The 24141-nt window shown below is 43.0% G+C and overlaps 1 protein-coding gene across 4 annotated transcripts in view; it reads left to right on the top strand.

Moving 5' to 3' along the window:
• Positions 1-24141, top strand: part of disc1 (DISC1 scaffold protein) — a 44654-nt gene that overhangs the window by 5707 nt on the left and 14806 nt on the right. For all 4 annotated transcript variants that reach the window (XR_009682920.1, XM_061086786.1, XM_061086784.1 and 1 more), the window contains exons 3-10: positions 196-265; positions 1981-2137; positions 2976-3072; positions 3427-3659; positions 8009-8063; positions 10068-10170; positions 10349-10537; positions 18413-18473. Coding sequence is in view for 3 of the 4 variants with exons in the window: in XM_061086786.1 (XP_060942769.1) it covers positions 196-265; positions 1981-2137; positions 2976-3072; positions 3427-3659; positions 8009-8063; positions 10068-10170; positions 10349-10537; positions 18413-18473 (965 nt within the window). In the remaining variant the exon portion in view is untranslated. The remainder of the gene's footprint in view (positions 1-195; positions 266-1980; positions 2138-2975; positions 3073-3426; positions 3660-8008; positions 8064-10067; positions 10171-10348; positions 10538-18412; positions 18474-24141) is intronic.

The raw sequence follows: 24141 nt of genomic DNA, 5'->3' as shown, positions 1-24141 counted from the left end.
TTAGTTTGGATGACGGTTTTAAAAATGCATACCCAGTCCATAACTTGCTGACTTTGGTGTCACTCTGACACATCGAGCATTGCACCCACACATTTTTCTGTTTTTTTTTTGCTTGTGGCCACTGTTTAAAGAGCGTCGCCCTTTGGACTGTTGGGTAATGTGTTCTGTCTTCTGTCCGGTGTGTCTCCCTGTCAGATTGAGTCCCTGATGTTGAAGCTGCAGAGACTCCAGCAGAAGGCTATTTTGGATGATGACTATGACGCAGGTGAACTAAGACTCTGAGCTGAGCTTCTGGTTTAATAAGTAGGTCATTTCAGATGCTGTAGCTGTGGATGGATTGAACAGCACTAATATCTCCCATGTTTTCCATTGCTTTATTTGGTTAATTTATACACATCCGTTGCTTTTATTAAATTCCCAACCAAGAACATTTATTATATATATATATATATTATATGTATGTTAGCTTTCATGTTTAAACGGAGGATGAACTGAGAATTAACTTTTGCATTGATATAAAAGCTGTAGCAGCATCAAATTATTTCATTGGGATTCTCTAGTCCTCACTTATCCTGAGGTTTCACTTATGATATGAGTCTCTGATTCATTTACGATTTGACCTTTGTGTTTAAGATGTGGGAGGAAGTCCTTTGCTTTTATTGGGTTTCTTACTAACTGATTAAGAGTTGGATTAAAACTAAAATGTGTGATAAAAGCACGTTAGGGCAGAAGTCCGAGGATTATGTAGCACAGAAGAAATGGGTTGTTGTTCACTGGTTCATGACACACATACCACACGGAAGTTACTGCAGACTTTAGTGACATTCAATGAAACTTCCCGTGGAAAAAGAACTACCCAGAAGGTTTCGATTTCATTTTCTATTTTTGTCAAACTTTTGCATTTAGGGTATTTCCATTATTCCCCAATTAATATCATTATTTTGATGCTTTATTAGCTGACTCTGTATTAAGCTAAAGGGTTGAATAGTCTGATCTTGCTTCTCTCGCTGTGTGTCTGTATTTAAAGTGTCAAACTCGTCAGTCAGCCAGTTAAAACTCAACCTCAGAAACCAATGAACATTGCATAGAGCAGGTTAAGCTGAACCAAACCTTTATTTATTCATTGGAAAAACCTTGAGACTTCTTGAGCTTTGTGGACAATGATTCATGTTTCATGCTTCACTCTTATTTGATGATTCAACGACCAGAGGGGAAAGACCCAGCTACTCCTCAAACCAAACAAATTTAATCTGGACTCGTTTTTCATCAATGTCCAGGAGCAACCACATTTATTTAAAATCCTGCTTGACCCACTTTTTTCCATTTGTTGGCCGGAGGAAAGTTTATTTTCAAAACAAGATTATATTCTGACCCAATTCTCGGCCTTTGGGACCGGAATAAATACGAACATCTGCTGTCGAGTTCCTCTAAACCTTGAACTATTTTGGCAGGGTGATTCTATTTGGGTCAGTGTGTCTTGTCAGGTGTTTTCTGTTTGTCTTTTGATACTCTACATCACAACCCCCCCTCTGACATTTTGAACTGTATCACAGAAGCTCAGCTATTTCCCACCATCGTTGATTTAAATTTCTGTCAGCAGGATGCCTGAAAAACACTAGAACAGATTTCCATGAAATAGACTGAGACAGTTGATTCGATTTTCTTTCTGATCGTTATCTAGATGTTTAACCCCCAGATTTTTATAACTTTTACCAGGAAACCGAAAGAGACGGGTGCTGCTTATTCTCTGTAAATCCTTCTAGTAAGAGGTAATTAGGTTATTGAATAAGGAATGATGTGTAGTCATGTAATTACCGTGAATGCAGGCCAGTAATTTGCGCTCTGCATAACAGTACCTCCAGTACATGGAGATCCTGAAACTTCTACAACAACCTTCTAACTTGCTACACTGAACTTTTTGTCTTGCACATGATGCTGCTGCATGGTGATCGTGGGATTTGTTTTTGTGTGAATCTACAGCCGAGCGATTTGGGAAAAAACTGGAGGAGCTGTGCAGTGAGCGAGGAGCTCTGCAGCTGGGTTTACCCTCCAGACAAACCAGCGTGGCTCTGTTCCTTGAGCGGCTCAGACAGGTGGTGCACAGCGCCCTCCAGAGGGCAGACTGCAGCCAGCGCAGGTCAGTGACGCAGGCAGCAGTGATTCAGTGATTCCTCTATAGTGCACACACAACTAACACTGGTTCCACTCAGAGAAAATTAGCATTATTATCGGATAGATGAGGTTAATATCTGTCAGATATTGGAGTCTGATATTATCAACACATTTTATTTTAATATTTAACAGTGCTGGAGAATAACTAAGAACATTTACTGAGGCACAAACCCTGCGCTACAATTCCGAATTAAATATTGTTCTTTTTACTCACCTGTATTTATTTGATTATTTTATTTAGATGTTGGTAAGTAGGAGGATACTTTACAAGAGACTCCGCAGATGTAATTTTTTTTTACAAGAATAATATATGAAACCATCTTCTACCAAGTGATGATATTTCCAGGAGAGTTAATTATACAATGAAAATGCGTTTTAGATCTCATTTTTCTATTTATGTAATGTAATAACAATATAATAACACGGGGCATTGCAGTTCTGAAGTCAACATGTGAGCTCAGGTTAAAATTGGTATTTTCTGAGATTTAAGAGGTTAAACTGAGTTTATTTTCCCGCATTGTGACGAAGCAGAGAGGGAGGGGATTTCAAAAATAGCCCCTGTAACAGGAAGGGAATCAGGTGGGGTCCCTCCAGAGGGTATCCTGAACAAATGTAAGCTCACACAGTAAAGCTGTGTTAATGTGTTTCCTCTCCATACCTCTATCTCACTTTTTTCAGACTATTAAATGGTAATGGCACCAAAGGGGCCCTGAAATATGGATGAAGGTGTGGAAAATACAGTTTAAAGACATTAAAGAAAAAAAGAAAACTCCAGAGACTGTATTTTTGTTGCACGTCGGCAGGGAGGGTGCAGGGCCGGACGGGGGGGAACGGTGTGACTCATCCCAGGATCCGCTGCTTCAAAGAGATCGTCTGATCCGAGAGAAACGGATGGTGGAGGTAAATTCAGCTCACATTATGTCACACAAGCAGACAATTCTTATTGCATTTTCCTTCCTCACATATGAAAAGTTACTGACATTTCTTAAATAGTCAGAGTTGCCAATGGCTTTACAGTGAAGTGGCTAATCTCATTATTAATACTCATAATACAAATCTTATATTGCTACATAATAATACTCATTAATCATAATTTATACAATAATTTGTCACTTCTTCAGTTTCTGCTCAGAGATATGAGCTTAATGTCTCAATGATGATACCAATTTGTAGTTCATCTACTCTGATTTATTATGATCTTAATTAGCTTCATACATATCATACCAATAAATGAGATTGTTGACCCCTGTGCAGGAGGAGATGGCCGAGCTGCAGCAGAGGCTGGTGGAGCTGAGGGACCGCAGTCGATGTGTGGAGCAGCAGATCCAGCAGGAGGAGCAGCAGGTGGAGGCTGAGGAGCTGGAGGGCTCCGTGCTGAGGGGCTGCACCGAGGCTCAGCTCCGCGACATGAGCCGAACTCTGCAGGACCTCGTCACATCCGAAAACCGCCTGCAGATTTCCGTCTCCCTGCCACCGTCCACGCTAAGGTCAGCGTCAAAGATGTGTTGAATAATTTACCAGCGTTTTTCCCCTAGATGTGTTGTTATAGACTTGATTACATGTCTTTAACTGCCAGCTGCATATTTTCTCTTGGTGAAGATATGCAAGCACTCTCCAAAGTCTGTTCTACCAAGCATGTGTCATGAAAATGTCCATAAGAATGAATGCATGACACATTTTCTGATACGGTTTAGTTGAGTTAAACCATAAAAAAACATCAAACCGTTAAACCACACAACTGGATTTCTGGAAATCTCTTACCATTTTTTTGTGACCAGTGAATGAAGAAAGTTAAATCCCAGTGAAGAAACTAACACACTAATCACACATCTCTATAAATATAAGTCACTTATTCTATGTGTGCTCTTGCTCTACAGAGTCCAGCATGGCTGAGAAAATGTGCAAATGTATGTAGAATATGGAAATGTGTCCTGGAGCATTCTGTGAAGAAACATGTTCACACTTTACGCATTTGCATTTCACACCTTTATGTGATGTTGTATCCCTGGAGTCAAACTTGCCTGAACACTACCCCACTGTGACAACATTTTATCAGTCCATTGCATGCATGACCTTCACTCACTGGCAATTTGATCGGTAAAAGGCTGCACATATATTACCTGTGATGCAGTGCTTGTCATATATTTTGTAGAATTATTTATCATATGCAACATGAATCACGGAAAATCACAAAATAACCCTTTTACAAGCTCATAGTCTGGGTCAGGGACATTTTGACTGTCCCTGTTGCATCTCAGTCATGTATTCTTCAAGGTCAGCATTATCAGAGAACATAATTAACCTTTGACCTCTACCGAGGAGGTAATGTTTTTGTCTGCGTTTGTTTGTTTGTCTGGTAGTCAGCAAGATTACACAAAAACTACCATGAAACCAATTGGAAGGATGGGACATGGGTCTCAGTTTGAACCCATAGAATTTTGGTGGGATGCTTGATCCATCGATTTTATTTTCACTTCCTTTAATATCACAAGACAGGATGTTTTCCCACATTTTTGTTAATTTCTCAAAGAATAATTCCTGGATCTTAATGAAAAATATCAGACATCTTGAGGGGACTGATATCTATGAGTGTATGCAATGTGGTTCAGATCCAAATTTAGATCTAGATCATAGTGAATTTAAATGTGGTCTCATGAGGGGACTACTGGATCTTGGAGGATGTGTATACTCTACTTATTGCAATTCTTGTTTGTATATTTAACACGTGCAGTATTCTTCTGCATGTTTTCAACATCAAGAATCAGGTTTGCATAAGCCCTATTCATTCGACCCCTATCATGCAGTGCACAGGTGCAATAGTTCCTGCAGTACCACTCTGCGCCAGGTGGTGCTGCTAAAGAGCTGTGAGAAATTGGTGATGACACTACAACAGTGAGCAATCCGAACTTGATCTTCCTCCCAGTGTCATGTCACGTATTTCCTTATCATTAAATGAGCTCTTTTTTGGAACAGGATGTGTCAGTGCAGACGATCTGATTCACTGAATAATCAGTTATCCTCTGATAAACACAGTGGTATCCTAAATATAACTTTCATTCTGAATATATCGTACAGAAGAAAGTTGAACTGAGCCACGTAAAGTTCAAATTAACATTTAAAATAACTCCAGTGTTACATACTGAATTCATGGTGTTATCACAATCCAGAAATATTGAAAATAACACACACTTTTGGAGGTTTGGTAGAGTTCACATGTTACTCTGTTGGATGCTGGCTTCATTACACTGTAGTTTATTTTTAGACAAACGTGCCTCCCACTTGAATGTCATGTGATACACTGATTTATACGACTTAAAGAGAAACGATTAGTTTATTTGCAGAATCAGAGAGGGTGCATGGAGGAGCCGCACTCCTCTGCTCCCCTGTGCCCTCGATCCTCTTCTCTTACACCTGCCTGAACCTGCTTTGAATTTTAATGGTTTTGCTCTCAGATGCAAATGATTACTTTGCATCACCTCCTCTGAAGTTAATAGCCTGCGAGGGGGCACCGTGGAAAGCCTCTCTGTCTTGCCACTCGTTAGGGAGACATGTAAATTGTACTTATCGCTTTCTCGGTGGCGTGACCCACCATCACCGGCATAATTTGATATCTGGCATATTCTCACCCCGACTGGAACGCATTTATTCTGGCTGCTGATTGAAACTGCGACCTCAGATTGGATATTCAGCCGCCGAGCATCTTCAGGCGGCTCGCTTCGGGGTCATCGGGATGATTGTGCTGCAGCTCTCTTTCCAAATACCACAGGGGCTTTTCTCTCTCGTATCAAGGAGCATTTTCTTGTAGTTACCGGTTGAAAGAAATCCTCACTTTCCGGAGGAGCTGAAACAGGTGTCGAACACTGAAGTTCAGAGCCAATGTTCTACTCTTACTTACCCCGAACATCCCCTTGAATAACATGTAAAGGGCAGACTGATTTTTATGATATGAGACAACTGGGACTGTCTCAAGGTGACTGTGTTGTGCTTAATGGATTTTATGCTCTTTCCCCCCCTCATCTATGAATTGATTTATGTCTCTGTCAACAAATAATATGACCTTAATGGTTTGTCCTGTTTGCATGTTTACATTACCGTGATTACACCTGAACGGACCTATTCATCACCACAGTTAAATCTAATGAGCCAGTAAATGAAAACAAATGAAATGGAATCTTCTGTTTTTCTTATCACGGAGGCTGCTGTAGAGGTTGTGATTATTATAGGAATAATGAAGCCTTTAGATTTAAATTGAATTTCATCAAACTGAAGCTGTGACTACGGAGCAAATCATCTCACAACCTTTTTATTTGCTGAGCTGACTTCATCACAAGACACCTTAATGTATAACGCATACATCACCTGGTATTAATATGTACAAAACATGTGGGAATAAGAAAAAAAGAAAAGACATATAACAGAAAGAAAATTCAAAAGAAATTCCAATGAACTGAGGCTAAGTTATGTAACATATAGATATAACGACTCAAAGTTATTTTTCTCTTCTCAAAGACTTTGTCCAAATAACTGGCTAATTTATAAGTTTCATATTTAGATGACCAACTCGATCTTTGCACATCAGTTAGACGTGTTGGACGGATCCACTTTTCTCCTCTAACTTAACGTATCGTCCGTTTTTAACACTCAAAAGGAAAAAAATACCTGATCTCAGCTGAGCATATCATGATCTTTACTTCATTGTCAAATGATATACAACTTATTTCTCTGTACCATATTCTGTTTTTATTATTGTAACTTATCGTCCACCCACCATACTTCACTTTATGGGAAACATAGCTTCTCTAAACCAACAAATGTTGACCTTTTTTATTGTAAACATTTTAATTTTAGAAGTTGAATTTTGGAGTTTCACTCAGTGCTGAGCACTTGTTGCCTCACTATATATGTCATCTGTGAATTGTGCTTGTTTAAAACAACAGTTTGACCTATCAAGGGCTCACACAATATTTAATACTATACATTTTGGGTTGTCACTAAGTATTCTTTATTCTTAATAAAGCCAAAACGGTTTAATTCATCATTATTTAAATGACAGAATTAACCAGCAGATATAAACTTACAGAACATCTTCTCTGCTCTGATTCGCTCTCAGTGTTCACTGACCACCCAGTGTTCGCTGAGTGAAGTGCACGGTGAACAATGTTGACTTGATTTTTTGCCTCTGGGCCACAAACACGACGCCAAATTAATCACATTGTTTCTCTGTATCAGCTGTGCATCTGCTGGACGAGCAAATAAACAAGTGTTTGCCACATCAATTATAAAGATGATGATAAATCAATGCTTTGTTTCTGCTGCCCTCAAGTGGCCACAAATCAGTTATTTAGTTTATTTTGCTGCTGTTATCAATATTTTTGTGATAACAATAGATCAGATGGCTTCGCATTGTGAACATGTCGTTCATGATCAGAGCAGAGTACATTATCATCTAATGTATCATTATCATCTGACTCAGTTTGTTTTAGTGTCTTTTAGCTAATTGTTTTAGAAGTCTGAGCTGAAAATATGCTGTTTCATCCTCAAATGGCCCAAAAGGTTGACATTATAGGTTATTAGAAGTTTAAGCAAATGCAAAAGATTCATGATGCTCAAAGTCATGTCTTTCAAACGAAATAAAAAAACAAATTTGTTGCTATGGTTGCAAGGATGTAGAATTATCAGTGTTGTCAGTTCACTGGACTAGATTTATTTTTGCTTTATAACACTTAAACAGACTCAGTATTTCCCGATTTGTGTATTCAGAAGCCAGATGGGAAAAAAATAAATTACTTGTGGTGCTGCACTGAATCCTTTTCTATCTATTTTCATTTTTTTGCAGGCTGCAGGAGCAGGAGCAGGCATTGAATCTGTCCATCAAGGAAGCCACAGCTAAAGTAAGCCACTGCTCCTCTGACCCAATTTACCTCACAACAGCTCAGCCTCGCCTCAGGATGCCAGCAATGATTGGAAGTGTTTGAATATCAAAGGAGTAGTCGGTCAGAACAGACAGGATGTGTTGTGTGCCAGCTGCACTGTGTTAAATGGGCCAACGAAATGTTAAAGTTTGAATTCACGGGCTGTTTTCTGTTTGACAAAAGCCAGTGAACTCTCCACAGTTGTCGGCAGAAATGGCAGGAGATTTAATTTGGAATAAATCCTCCATAAAATCCTCAGTAAAACAATACAACCTTTTTCCCCCTGCATCTTTTAAGAGAAACAAGTACAGTTTTGAATGTGGTGGGTTTTCTGTGCATCCCATGTGTGAACGGCTTAGTGTGGTTTATTTTGTAAATGTGAAGGGTCTCTGGAGGTTTCTTTTGCTACTCAGGGTTCTGATTTTCCCTCTGTATACGTTCTGTTGATCTCTGCAGCAGAAGCAGAACCAATCTGTGAGAGGTGCTGCTTTAAGGACAGCGAGAGAGAGAGAGAGCGGGAGAGGGAGAGGGAGAGGGAGAGGGAGAGGGAGAGGGAGAGGGAGAGGGAGAGGGAGAGGGAGAGGGAGAGGGGGAGAGAGAGATAGAGAGAGAGAGAGAGAGAGAGAGAGAGAGAGAGAGAGAGAGAGAGAGAGAGAGAGAGAGAGAGAGAGAGAGAGAGAGAGATGTACTGTTACTTTGTTCTTTAGAAACCAAGCATCAAATGTTTGGTTCAGGCAGGACTTCAGTTCAGAGGAGTATTGAGGCTTTGTAATATTAAGGCTTTGTGTCTGAATATGTATGGCTTTGTATATGGTTATCAGAATATAAATATATACATACATATACATATCAAGGCTTTATATGAGCATAGGGATTTTATGAATATATTTTTATGCATATGTCGATATAAATATAGACATATATAAATCCTTCTCATTGCACAGACACTTTTACCACAGTCCTAAGTTTGTCCATTGTTCAGTTGAAATGAAACTTTCTGTTGCTAAATGAGATATCCACCATGTGGAAAATGGAACACCTGCTGTGACAAAACGATCGCTGCCATGAAAGCAACTTTTCGGTTTCTCTATTGACTTTTTCAAAACCGACAAATGGCCAGATGTTTTGAAATCAAATCACCTCATGTCAGGATTTCTGCAGTTTGAAAAGCAGCTTCGAGTCCATGTAACGTGTGAAATAAAAATCATGCAAGGCTGTTGGAGAGAACCGTTGTCTGTATTTCTGGGGAAGAAAACTCCCTGGAGATGTTCTGCCTCAGAAATATCAACCTATTTGACAGCCTTTTCAAAGTGTTGCACAAAACTGTGTCAGATTCGACAAGAATATGCGTCAGATATTCCGGCTGCACATCCCTTTGAACAGTGAAAATAGTTCCTCAAAAGAGGGAAGCTCATCATGGGGATTGTAACTGGCCGCAGTTCAAAGTGAATACATTAGAAAGACGAGAGGTGTAAAGGGCAGGATGAGGGCAGATGGGGCCAGACAGGTTGTATCTGAAGCCATCAACCCCTGTGTGAAAGCTGCAGATCTGAGGTGCTGCCTCCCCATCAGGACTGTGACATTCAGGGCCTTTTTCCCCGCTGACATTCTAATGGCGTCCTTTATGGAGATTTCACATTTCACTGTCTGTCCGCTCAAAAAGGAGACACTCTTTTTCTCTGTAAAGGTTATCGACAAGGTAACACGTTGACAGTGATGCTCTGGTGTGTATTCAACGCAGGGCCAGAAGGACAGATATGAATCTGTAAGGTCTTGTAAGAATGAAAATGAAAGCAGAATTGAAGATGAGCAATGCTTCCTGTGGGCTCCATGTGTCTGCAAAGGTTTTGTTAGTTACCATTGTCCCCTCTCTCCCTCCCTCCCTCCCTCCCTCCCTCCCTCCCTCCCTCCCTCCCTCCCTCCCTCCCTCCCTCCCTTCCTCTCGCTCTCTCCTCTGCCTCTTTTCCTCCCTCTTTTCCCCAGGTGGTCATGAGTCAGAGGCTGGGAAGCAGCCTAAGGAGGAAAGTCAGTGAGACTGAAACACAGCTTTTGGCTCTGCATGAAGCCAAACTGGCGGCCATCTCAGGTAAATCCCCGCTCAACCACACCCAAAGTACACCCCTGCACAGAGTTCACGTCTTTTTATTTACCTCATTGACTTGGATCGCCCGCCATTAGCCTCGCTTAATTATGCCATTAATGATCAAGGCGCCCGTTATTGGACAGTGTACGTTTTAATGTCCTGCTGTGGTGCGCTGGTGCAGGTAATGACTTCAGCAGTGCCAAGGAGCTGAAGGCTGAGATGAAGGCGGTGTACCAGGAGCGGGATCGTCTGGAGGCTCTGACCAAGAGGCTGCACAGCCTCAGCTCGGGGAGCAGCCAGGACCTGGCCAGGATGAAGGAGCAGAGGCAGCAGCTCAGGCAGGAGCTGGAGGAGAAGGAGGCCCAGCACGGTGAGTGACCGAGGGCAATCTGTATCAAAATCACATGAAAAGATCAAACTGGACTGCAGAGTGAAATAGGAAAGAACTTACAGCAGCAAATCATCCTCATCAATGTAGTAAAGAGTCTTTCATGGCTACATTCACATTACGTTTTTTGTTTGAATATGATGTTTTCAAAGTAATGCAAACTCTGTCCGCATGAGCGTGTGGCTTTGTATCAGTTTTGCTCCCTGTCCATACTAACACACCTGAAAATGAAAGTCACATGACCACTCACTTACACTGGGCATGCTCGTCCTGAAGCACTTGGTCAGTTGGTTTCAGACTGGTCACAAATTGCTTTAATAATAGCTTGTCACCTACATACAGTATATTGACAGTTCTATCATTTCAAAATGCAGGATATAACTGCACGACAGCTTTTAGCATAAAGAACAAGGTCAACATCACTTGTAATGGATTATCCACGCTGCGTTATACACAGGTAGCCGAGGCTGATGCAGGTTGTTTTCTTCCCGAGGGAGGTCATGTGATAGGAGCCTAATGAACAACAAGACCCAATCAGCAAGCATTTGTAAGAGTCTACGTCGTAATTTCCAAACGTCTCTTTTCTGCCTGTCCAGACTAAACTATAGTATTATGGATGTAGCCTAAGGTCGAAAAATAAGTAAAAATACCATGCAAAGTACATGCACAATTACCTGAAAGAACACTGCTCGTTGCTTCACCTGCCCACTGAGACAAGAGACAAGAGAGCATTTGTTGTATTTTTTTAAAAGCTGCCTCTTTTTCTTTGAATCCACCTCTTTTTTAAATATCAACCCAAACTGCTCTTTGAAAGAGAAGTTCTATCTCGATGCTGCTGCACGCTGGGAGGACATCAATGGACGATGACTTTTCTCCCAAACCAAGCAGAAGTGATCTGCTGTCAGCGGGGACTTGGCATCAAATGATTTGCCAGCAGGATTGGCAGCTGTTAAAAGAGGGGGTGGAGGGGTGGAGGGGTTGGTGGTGGTGTGCAGGGGAAATGAGCTTTAGATTGTGTGAAGTAGCCAATTACCTCCAAGCCACTCAGTGCAGACATGGTGTATCAGCTCTCTCTCTCTCTCACACGCACATCTACACGCACATCTACACACACGCACACGCACACGCGCACACACACGGAGATCTTAATACCACTCAAAGAGGGGGCTTGCTTTTTAGAGTTGGATGTGGGGAGGGGGTTGGTCCTCCTGGCGCAAGCAGAGAGATTAATGGATTTTGACGGCACCACCTGCAGTGCTACTCTCTCTAGTCCATCAGTCACACGGGTATTTCTAAAAAAAAATACTAAAAAAGGTCACTTGACTCTCTGAGGCTCTGAGACAGGAGTGGGGAGCGGTGACGTGACGGGCGGGGTCAGGTCGTGAGGGTCTGGAGATGAGGAGCGCTCTGGATCAGAGGCGATTGCTGCAACTCCAAGCAATGCAATCAGCCGTCTAGCATACACTTTGTCATAAAGGCCTGTGGCTGCAGCGGCACTATTAGCCATTGTCTTGCCTGGTATGCACCATCTGCTGCCACTAGGGGGCACCCTTTCATTGTTGCAGTCAGGGTGAGTTGCATTGAGTGTTTATGCTAATGCATGCACTTTTGTTCATGTAATTTCCATGATTTTCTATTACTGTTGCTGAAATCAATTCTTTTCACTCGCAAAACCAAGTATGTTTCTTTTCCTTCCAACCGTGTGCATGAAACTCTATCACCTGCCTGATTTCTGCTGCTGAGGCACCGTCCTGAACACCTTGACAACCGGGGATAACATTAATCTCCTCCCTGACAACCAGCAAAGACACGTTCAAGTTCACGTCTCTTCCCTGAACACACACGGAGTGCCTCTCGCAGAGCAGCTCAGCTCTCGAGGACGCGGAGGCTGGGAAAACCAGCGGCACGCGAACCTTCCTGTTAAACAAAGGAAAAGGGGGGGAGTCAGGTGGGCAACGCATCACACATGTGGGAAGAGACGGCAAGTTAATGATTGGTTGTGTGTGCCTTGCCTAAATGCTTAAGTGGGGGCACACAATATGGCAGGATGGGGCGCGATTTCACTATGTGTTGCTGACACCAGGCAAGGGGCTCATTAAACTGTCATCCTTTTTGGTAATAAGGGGCTGGCACAAGCTCGCTGGAACCTGATAGCCCACAAACAGCACATTACCATTTCTGTAGCTGGAGGGGATTAGAAATTACTGTCTACTTCAAAGTCAAGATGGCCATCCGTTCGGTTTCTGAGGCGGTGTTTCTAGCACATGATGATGACACTGGCGACATCTTTAAACAAGAAATCACAATTCCTGGTCATGAACAACTACCGTCACGGTGTAGAGCTTTACAGCAACACACCATGACAAAATCTCCATACGTTTACACAGCTTTTGCTTGTTGAGCATCTCCGCCCTCTGGTTGTGTGGGGCGTTTTGGCCTGGGAGCCATTATGTGCCTAATTGCCACATGGCAAGAGCACTGATGAATACCAAAGCCATTAAAGCCGCTGGTCGGATTCCCTGCTGAGAGTATAATTCTGTCCCCAAGGGAGATCTGGAGTAAGACTAAATTTACCAATAAATAATTGAGGAGCTGAGTAAGATGCGTAAATGACCCCCAGGAGTGAGGACGTTCACTCGCTCAAGTGTGGCAGCAGCGTAAGTGTGTGTGTGAGTGTGTCCCTCTTGATTTATCCACGTATTCTTTTAATGCTGCTGTAAGTATGCAGAATGCTACGTTTGCTGTAGCAGGCAGGTCACTGGGCTCTCAGTGATGAAGACAGTAAATTGTTCGGCTCCAACATGTTTTATTAGTCTTCATTTTTATGTCTTTTTGCTTGATCTCCAGCATCACTCTTTCTTCACACAGCTCCCGCTCCAGTGCAGGTCACGCAGCCCGTCCAGGTCAATCTCGACCACCTGTCCAACAACTCAAGTGCACATCAAAATACCGTCACTCTGCATTATTAGACAAATGCTGGTTCCTCTTAATGGAGTGCCAGCGGTGGAGGCGAGGACGTTTCTGATTTATTCATGGCGCTGCCTCTCTCATGGTGCTTCTGTTGAGGACTTGATGGAACGTATGACAGCTCTTCTCCAAAAGAGCGCCTGAATGATTGAGAGCGGTGTGGTGGTTAAGTGGACCCAGGAGGAGTTTTTTCTCCTGGTTTTTGTCTCTGAAGTTTTGCCAGTTTCAATTTTCTCCCGGTGATGTCATTCCATTGTGAGTGTAAAGAGAATCACAGCGTCCGTACTCAGAAGAATGACCACCATAACAAAGGAAGTGGAGGGAGGCATCACTGCAGGAGCTGCCGTCACTGCATAACTCAGTTGCTTTTTTTAAAATCTGTACCACACAGACAAATGGGAGGTAGAGCAATTTTAGAAATGTCACCATTGTCCCAGAAAATAATTGTGGATCTTGATGAAAAGTCACATTTAGGAAACTGATATTTACGAGTGTGTGTAATTTGGTGCAGCTTGAATTTAAAGGACTGAAAACTGTTCTAGTTTAGAACGGCAATAATCACAGCGAATTATTTGGGTCTTTTGACTATTTAGAAAAATAATTTAATTCTTGTCTTACTTGATTACAGCAAAATAGTTTCTGAAATATGATGATTTTAGTTCTTTCTTATAGAATAATGCAAAGGTCTTCAGGGCCGGATTTTGATATATGAATGAGTGTGTGAAACTGGGCAGCTTGATTGAATTTGCCATTCTAATCGTCGGCGAACTGTAGCATGCTAACCTTAGATTGCATTGTGTGTTTTAGAGTCTAAATGGCCCCAGATTTTGGACGAGTTCCTCTGTTGTTGGGCCTCCCGCCGAATCTTATTCTGCAGCCCACAGCAAAAAGAAGTTTGAAGTCTCTTTTAAACCCACTTACGGAGTTGGCTGTGAGTTATAAGGACAGTGAGCGTGTCTAACTTCTCAGTCAGATGGATTCAGCAGCCTGAACTGAAACCTATACCCACACCTTGCACAGCTTTGGAACAGAGCACATTTTTTTTGCAAAATGAGTCCCTTTGTTGTGCGTCCGTGCACATCCCCACGATATGTTCTGCAGTGCCGGCTATGGTCGGCGAGTTTTAACGCTGTGCTTTGTGATCCTACTGCCTTAAAGCACCGTGCGTTATTGAATGTCTGTGTAAGAGATCAGCCTGTCCCTCTTCCTCCATTAGCCGTGGTGCTGGGCCGCTCTTAGATTCAGATGAAGCCATACGTTGTGAGTTTCCTGCATATGCTGACAGTGTGTTTGTGCTACCTGCTGTGCAGCCGCACTCAAACAGCCCGAGCAGAGCTTAAACACATTAATCACAGTCAGTGCCTGAAACTCAATTACAAAGACACACAATTTCTCTTCTGCCTTATTATGTGCAGGCTTTTACAACACGCATACCGCCGGTGCTGCGTTAGCACGGAGCCGCCTCTAATTTGTTTGACAAAATGGAGGCGTCACAGATGTTGGCGGCTTTTATTGTTGCAACGCAGTGAAAAAATTACTGCATTATTCACTTTCAATTAGAGAGTTGTTTAAATGCTTATAATGCAGCAGCGACTCCAAACACCTTGCCGTCGTTAACTTCTACAGGCTCATTAAAGCCCATAACTTCATCATCGCAAATTGTGCATCGGCGTGCGAGATGGTATCTCTGCTCCATTTGCTTTATCCGTCTACATCACTGATTATAATCATTAGATTCATCTTTTTTTCTTTTTTATAACGTCTTTATCGCTGAAGTAATTATTTCTTCATTAGACTAATGAATGAGTGTTTTGACCTACGTGGAGCAAACGGCCTCCGTGCAACATCCAGTCGTTCTCATCATCTTTCAATGGAGTCTCAGTTCTGTTTGTGTTGTGAATGAGTGGCCCTCTTCGATTTTGGCCGGGGTCCTTGGCAACAATCAGCGCTGGTTAGCGCCCGCTGAGATCACTGGTGTGAGGGGAGGCTGAGCTCATGAATTTTCCGGCACGGCCTCTGTGAATTCCTTTGTGAGGTTCCTTTAACACTGAATCCACTGCCGCTTGTATTAGGGGCGAGCAGAGTGGCTCTCTCTTCTTTATGGGTTTTTTTAGGAGCAGTTTTATTCACATGGCTTGCCAATGACAGCCGCCTCCCGCAGACTATACAGGAAGTGATAATATCTCCCAGTGCTCGGGTTCCACTCAGCGCAGGAGGAGGCTCTCCCGCTTGATGTCTTGTCCCACTCCATAAAGAAAAGATTATTTTCATCTGTCACGCTCGGAAAGAGGCTCGCTAGTTTTGCCACCGGTTGGCATGACGACAGGATGGCGCTCCGACTCTACTCGGCGTGTAACAGCGTCAGCGACGGAGGAAATATCAAGTTAACGGTTGATACTCTCACGCCTGCATCTCCCATCTTCATCTGCCTTTCCTGTTGACTCTTTCCATTCCTCACAATAAGTGATTTCTAAATCTGGCTCTCGCTGTTGTTGGAGCTGGAGCCTACTTTGTCTTCTCGCATCTGTACATGCTGTGTGCCATCCAAAGTCAGTCTTAATGCCCCCATGTATTATTCAGTGGCTATCTCCTTGCACGCTCCTTAACGCAGCCAGCATGAATGGAAGTTGACGCGGGAGACTCTGTCAGGTAGGATAGGATCTCACACAGCAATTAGAGGGGTGGTAAGTGAGCTGTCTGGTCCACGAACACTAGATCCGCTCAGCAGATATTTGATAGCTACTCCAGCAGCCTCAGTCTTCCCTCTGATTGAGCAAATTTGGCCACAAAGAAGACGACTCTTCGGCGAGATTTCACTTTCTGTGACATGCACATGCAAGCTCCAGAAATAGCCCGACTATCTCCAAGGTCATTATCTCATTTCTGCACCAAAGTGTGGACGAGAATACATGTGTGTATGCATGTGTGTGGTGTTCATATTACTAATGTTGTGGGGACCTAAATCTGGGGACGTGTCATTAAACTTTAAGGTGAAGACATTTAAGGTCAGGGTAAGTTTAGACTTCGGGAAGTAGTTATGGTTAAGTAGTGTAGAGAAAGATGAATGTCTATGTAATGTCCTCTGAAGTCCTGGAGATATAAGTGTGTGTGTGTGTGTGTGTGCGTGTGTATGTGTAACATTTCCCTTTACTTCCCACTGTGCCAGCCCCCATCCTGTCTCATCTCGGAGCCAAAGCTGTCTAATAACCACCATCAAGACAATGATACAAATTATATTTCAAACCTCTGTGTGATTCAGAACAGCCAATTAGGTGACTTTCTCTCTCTGTCAGCCAGAATCAATGTGAGCGAGCTAAATGGCCTTACACTAGAGTAGCTTCCAAAACCTCTTTTGGGCTCATGTGTCCTTAAAATGAAGCAATTTCTGCACGTTATAATTTTTTTGAGGATAGTTTTTACTCTATTAAAGTAGTAGTTTGACTTTTTGTTAAATACCCTTATTCTGAGAATTTGATGAGATGTTTGATATTGATTGCTGGCTGTCACTCCAAATTTAGTTAAATTCCCTCTTAGAGTATTTATTATTGTTTTACAGAATTGCATGGATAAATGTAACCAGTTTATTGCATGAAAAGAACAACAGAATATGTTGTTATATATGTTCCCCTAAACTTAACATAGTAATATTAAGTGTACGGGGAGTTATTGAAGATAAGCCTTTTACCTGTGTCAAAATTATGAATATGGAGAAATTGTCCCAGTTGTGGAGGAGGAAATGTTTGGTATTGGGCAACTGTAAAACTGTCATTGGATACGTCTGCGTGACATTAAAAGAGATTTACAATGACGACAATCACATTGCTAATCAACATTTTAGATCCACAGGGAGTGACACTGTTACAAGCACAGGTTTTCCTCGCTGGTTAGATCCTAAAAATTTGTAAAATTACGATTTCATACTCATAACGTCTGTCTTCACAATAACAACGTAATATTAACACTATTCTCATTATAAATAACATTACAATTTTTCTTCATTATGGCCCTAATGCTTGTAGAGAAGACTGTTAAAAAATAGTGTAAGAATACGTTAATAATTCCATGCCCTCTCAGCTTTATCCTGCGATGGGGGCCACCGACCTCCATCCTGAGCAGTACCACACCAGTGTGGGAAACCACCGAATCTGACTGGTTGTTGAGTTGTACAGATGTTTTGATGGCCAGTTTTATCACAACAGCTTTGTGTGTGTGTGTTTTCGTGGTGAGGAGGTGGGTCGTATTGAATGTTATAGCTTGTGTGCATATATATATATGCGGTGCAGTTGTGTATAAGTGAATCCTATTTTGTTCAAAGATTTGCTGCTGCTGGGGGGGGGGGGATCTTCTTATGTTTCATACATGAGCTTGTTAACGACACTGAGATTTGCCCTCCTCTCCGTCCTGACTAGCGCTCAGCCAGCCTGCCTCTGCCTCCTCCGGCGCAGCTCAGTGCTGGCAGGAGGGCGCTGGAAGCAACGTAAGCCATCCATCCCACTTTATGCCCCACAGAAAAATCTGGCACCATAAGAGGACCTTTGCCACAATAGAAATCTCCTTTTTACCCCGCGGCCGTCTCCAATTTTATCCCCTCTCAGAGCAGTGGGAATCATCTTTCTTCACTTGTTTCTTTGTCTGAGAAGAGAGCCGGAGCCATCTGGGCTTTTGTGCTGAACTGTGCTCTTGCGGTTTCTCCCCACAATACCATCGCCAACCGTGATGACTACCGCTCCTAATAGAGCCCGTGTACCAGATAGCTAATGCCAACGCCGTTTTTAATGGTATTAGAGCTGTGATTTGTTGCTAGGATACGCCAGCACGGCTAATAAAAGTAGTAAATGAAGTGCAAGTAACAGGCTGCTGTTCTCCCTGTGCTTCTCTCTCTCCACACAGAAAGCCGACTGAAAGAGAACACCACCAAGTATATTGAGCTGTTGGAGGACAGGCTGCACAGGTAAGTGTTCAGAGGCATTGTACACAGCAGACTCAATATTCCAAAGCACGGGGACGTAAACAGAGCAATAGCCTCTGAGGAATTTCCTCTCACCTCTGTTGTCCTCTAATTAGAGTGCTGACTCCCCATGTTCCTCGCACCCTTCCCTCATGTTGTTGTCTCCCAGAGCCCCTTTCTCACGTTTCCCTCCATTTCACCATCTGTGCACTTTGTCCTCCTCCTCCCACCTTTTCACATATCTTCTATATCTTTATGTTTTCAGCTCAGATCCCCCCCCAAACACACACACCCAACACACACACACACACACATCTGTAAAGCATCCTCTGCGTTTCATTGTCTCTATCTGCGTCCCGTAGCCCCTAAATCACTGAGGACGTGTGTGTTGTGTTGCGGGTGGTCGCCCCTGCTGTGTGCTGAGCGGCTGGGACTCTTCCAGCAGAGGGCGAGGAACCCAGTGAACTGATGACACCATACGCCTGTTTATGCTTCCTTATGGAGATTAGAGCTGTTTAGCTCAGTCCGGGCCGAGCAGCTGCGATTCGATCAGCTCCTTCTGATTCTGCTGCATTTTTTAACCATTTGTACTTTGCAGATGGTTGAATAGAGCTGGTTTTCTGCGTTCACCATATGAGCTGTGTCTTCCACTCAGTCTCTTCTTCTCTCTTCAGGTCAGGAATCAGGGTTCCCTGTAAGCAGGGAAAAGCTGGTATTGTCAGAGACAGTGTGTCTGGGTGACCTTTGTTTCTGTTTGTGGAGTGTGAGATGGGGGAGATGTCTGTGTTGCATCCTTGAGAGAGGAAGGGTCACCGCTTTGGATGGGAGCCAGGAGTCACTCACATTCTGTAGGGTGGTTTGTTGTTGGGGATGTGCAGCCTGAGGGGCTCTGGGGTCAAGGGCCGACGCGGCTGCGATCTCAGGGCCCAGCTGGGAAACATGACTCTGAACCTTTTCTGTCAATAGGGCAGGTGGGCGCTTTGTGTTTTGTGTGTTTGATTTTCAAACACACAAAAGTATTGAATGGGGAAAAAACTATATAGCAACAAAAATTGACTCACTGGATGAGGTATTTTGAGAAAAAGCACTATTGATGTGTACCACAGACTGTATATAAAGATGGACGACACATCTCTACTTCCCCCGCTATCTATTAAAGAAGCCAGAAGATAGGCAGTAGTTATTGTCAGATGGATCTGCTGTAGTTAGGTCCCACGCTGATATATATACGCTTGCCCAATCCTGAGTCAGGCTCAGCTGTCAATCATGACATTTCAAGCCATTTTTATAGCATCAAATAAGAAAGAAAACATCAGTGAAATAAGAACTCAAAGGTTATTCTTTGACTTATTAGTTTGAGCCATGTCCCATCTACTAAAAAGTACTCTGCAGGGTTTATGACTTATATTGTAGCCAGCCACCAGGTGGCAGTAGAGACGCTTTGACCTCACTTTCTGGATCCAGTGATATCATCCACCTTTAAACACAGGCTTTGTATGTATACACAAGGCAGACTTCGCAAATACAGTATGGAAAAACATTTAAAGTGTGCTGCTCCTTCAACAGAATAACTTGAAATAAAAGTTCAATAACTTAAACAGCAAAAATCATCACTGTCACAAAATACCTGTACAAAAACAAGACCTGAAAAGCTGCTAAACCAGTTCAAAGACCACGGAACTCTCCTATCTCTAAGTCATATATCCTTCAAAACTTGGTTTGGAAACATCAGAAACCATGAAGATTGAATTCTCTCCACCACCATTTTGGAGTGACACACTATTTCCTTGCATTATAAATGATTCTCAGACGATGAATCACACTGATATTATTGATCACCTGAGTCTAGTAGACTCTAGTCGTGTTCAGACTTCCAGAAACATCCATCCAGAGCCACAGAGAACATTATAGAAGATTCTCTGTGATGAATAGAATTACTGAAGTTCCCCCCAAAAATAATTATATATAACTCGTTATTCTATACTCGTCATTCATTCTACTCTGGTGTGAGATTATAAATCCAGGAAGCATTTTTCCTTCCTCTTATCCTTCCATTTGGTTGTGAGGCTGGAGCCGATCCCAGCTGATGTTGCGTGAGAGGCGGGAACACCACCAGTGTGTCACAGGCGTAGGTCACAGGGCTGACATATGAAAACAAACAACCATTCACACTCACAGTCACCCCTACAGGCAATTCAAAGTCGCTAATTATCATAACCTGCATGTGTTGGGACTGGGGGAGTAAACCTGACTAATCGGAGAACACCCACACAGACATGAGGAGAACATGTGAACTCCACACATAGAGACGCTGACTGAAGCAGGGTTCAAACCCAGAACCGATTTTAAACTGGTGTGGTGGGGTAGGGACCAAGAGAGAAACCATTCAAGGATTTGTTTACCACCGTCTCCATTGCGAGATGTCCTTTTCCAACAAATAATGCAGAGATCCCCATGAAGAAAATCAGGCATATGAAGAGTGCTGCTAATACCTATTAACAGGTACAATTCAGTGCAGATCCAGTCTCTGAGTGCCCTTCTAGCTGAGAATTGAATTCTTATCCTAGAAAAGAGTTTGAATGCTTGATGCATTTTTAAGTCCTGTTTTAATTGAGCTCTTATGTTGAGTGATGCTCTCTTTCAGTCTCTCCTATTATATGAATCACATGTGTCACACCTTGGCTCATGCTGAACAAAGGAGAGACACACTCATGTAACTGAAAGCAAATATTGTAAAGAAATAAAAATGAATTGAAGTCTAGAAAATAAACCTACAAATAAAACTAAGGGCTGTTAAAGCAGGGAGGAGAAAAAGACTGACTGAACGTCACCAGCTTATAGTGCGCAGGTTGATACTCTGAGTTGTGGTTGCCACAATCAAATCAACACATGGGTAGAGAAAAATTAATTCGATTCATTGTGAAACAGTTGTAGGTGAGAGAATGTCAGCTGAGTAGATGGTCCTTCATGTAACCACATTCTTTGTGCTGGCTCAACCAGACCACCTCCCAATGTGGTCTTAGTGATCAGATGACTAATCGAGATGGGATCACTCAGGACGGATTATAAAACTGAACATGGTCATTATCATCGAAAAAGATAAACAAATTAAACGACACCTTCTCAGGTTTTGGTAACTCCTGAAGTAATTCACCTGCTCATCTCTTCCTCTATTGGATTTGCTCTAAACTCAAGCATCAGATAAGCTCCCACAACCAGAGTAAATCACAAATGCAACACTGGCTTTCGGATGAGAATCGGTAGCTTCCACCAGCTCCAGTTTGGCACAACGACACAAATTCAGCTCGACTCAATGAACATACAGGACGCCCATCATCCAGTGACATTTTTAGCAGTCACCCCTAATGTACATTATCACTGATGGAGTGCTGCGATGACGGGAGGTGAGGAGAGGAGGGAGGAGGAGAGAGGCAGATTAGTACTGGTGAGATGTCTGGTCTCCGTGGAGACGGATGCTGAAAAAAGCAATTATCTCCTCCTTGCTAAAGACTAGAAAAGGATGTTTGGTACAGCGGAGATGCTGTAAGTGTGTCACCAGAACAAAACACATTTTATTCAGATTAGACATCAAGCCACCCACCTTACAAATGCTTCACTTCATTCACCATCCATCACACCTCTGATGCAGCAGTCAACACCTTGCATTTCACCATATTATTAGCACCTCCAGTCAGCTGGTGTTATTTGAGATGCTGCGGCACGATTTAGGTGAAAGATTCCCGATTTTCTAACGAATGTGTTACTTTGTGTTCATGGCTTTTGTGTAAACTCAACATGAGAGGCACTGACATGAGGCAACAAGCGAAAGTTTATTTTGTTTTTGTAGAGTTCCGAGCCAAAACCAACAGCTTAGTCTAAAGATATGAGCTGTTTATCACACTCTGACCGATATTCATATTCAGGTGTGAAGGCTGAAGATGCAGGTGATCCAAGGAAAATTGACTTGACTGGACTTGTTTACTTGAAGCCAGGGCCGGATCCGGGGGGGGGAGCTGACATTTGTTTGGCCCCTGAAGTGTCTCTGTCCTTTCAGTAGTCTTTAGACAAAGAAAAATGACACTTACTTACAATGCTATAACAATAAATCTGACAGTGTTAAAAAGTCTTATTTTCTAATCTTAGTAAAGAACACAATGTGCTTTAACAAAGTACAATTGTCCAAATATATTTAATGATGTGTGGCTTTGAATCAAAGCTACAGAGCTAACGGTAAACAAGGGATGACTTAAATGTGCATCTTACTGAATCATGAATTGTCCATGGATGTTGGAGATATAATTTGCCCCTCTGTGTAAATTTGGGCCCTTTTATGGCCCCTGATTCAGAAAAATCTAGATCTGCCACTGCTTAAGCCTTTGGCTGAGAGGTGAAACGTAGCTTTTGTGTGTCAGTCACATTCCACCCTACAGAATGAGACTGACTCCTGGCTCCACTCAGCTGAGTGTAAGGTAGATTTCAGTATAGTGGTCTGATGGATTGTGAACCTGCTCCGTGCCTTTACAGCTAATGGAGATTCTAAGTGAACCTTCTGGTAGCGGCAGGACCACACCGCTGCTCCCTCGTTCAACACTTGTGTTTATAATCCCTCCTCTGTAGCTTCATGTGTGCGAAAGAGCAGTCCTGTCAGTCAGCAGTCCCACAGGGGGGCGGCTGAGACACTGCAGAAGGAGTTTGCCTGCCTTTCTCGTCTCCTTATTACTGGGCCGTCAGCAGAGCAGCTCGCCCACACCCTGCCACTGTCAGATGGCGGGCCGAGAGGCTGCCACCAATTAACCCTCGGGCGTCGGGTTCATACCGACGGGCACCAGGACGCCACCATCACAGGGAAGCTTAGGCACTGACATGTTGCCTGAGTTTTCAGTGCACTTAAGCCAGTGCCAGTTGTCTGTAATGAGTTGTGGTTGTTGTCGCTGAAGAGGAGCTTTCAGTGATGGATGAAGCAGGCTTTGGCATTTTTAGAGGAATTTATGATTGTTCAACACTGAAACCCCACAGAGAGTGATTTATAAGCATGCGTGTGTGTAAGTAACACACATGTGCACCAAATACGTGTGTGTATGTGTGTGTCCCTCTCCACTTCAGAAGAGACAAATAACAATGGCATGGCTCACTTGGCGCATCCCCACTATGGCAGAATTCAGAAGCAGTGGCGTTGAGTAGCAGATTAGTGAGGGCAGGGGGGCCGGGCCGGGTAATTTTTCTATTGTCTGTTCGCCAAATGAAGGTTAGAGCCGGGCTGAGAGGCGTGCGTTGGCAGCGTACAGAGGTTGGCAGTCTTTTCAGGCAGGAGATGGGCTGGAAAACAAGTGGCATTCAATTTACGGACGACCTCATCGCTGAGAGAGAGACAGAGGAACGGAGAGGGAGATTAAATAATATTGTCTGTGTGCTTTTGTGTTTGTTTACATTTGATGGAGAATGGAGCAATTTCTGAAAATCAAACTGCACAGCAGCAACGCACACTCTGGGTGGGATTACTGAATATATTCTAGTGGCTTATGTGTAAGTATATATTTGTGTTTAAAGTAGGAAATAGTTTTTCATCGTTCTGAATCACTCAAAGTGAGAGTTATTGTTTGTGACAGAGAATCTCCTCCTGGGTTAGGAATCGGCAACGCACAGAGTCAGAGGACATTTCTTCCTTCAAGAT

This window comes from Limanda limanda, chromosome 15 (assembly GCF_963576545.1).
Source record: "Limanda limanda chromosome 15, fLimLim1.1, whole genome shotgun sequence".
In the NCBI taxonomy this organism is placed as follows: domain Eukaryota; kingdom Metazoa; phylum Chordata; class Actinopteri; order Pleuronectiformes; family Pleuronectidae; genus Limanda; species Limanda limanda.
Note: the sequence above shows the minus strand (reverse complement) of the source record. Positions and strands in the feature narration are given on the sequence as shown.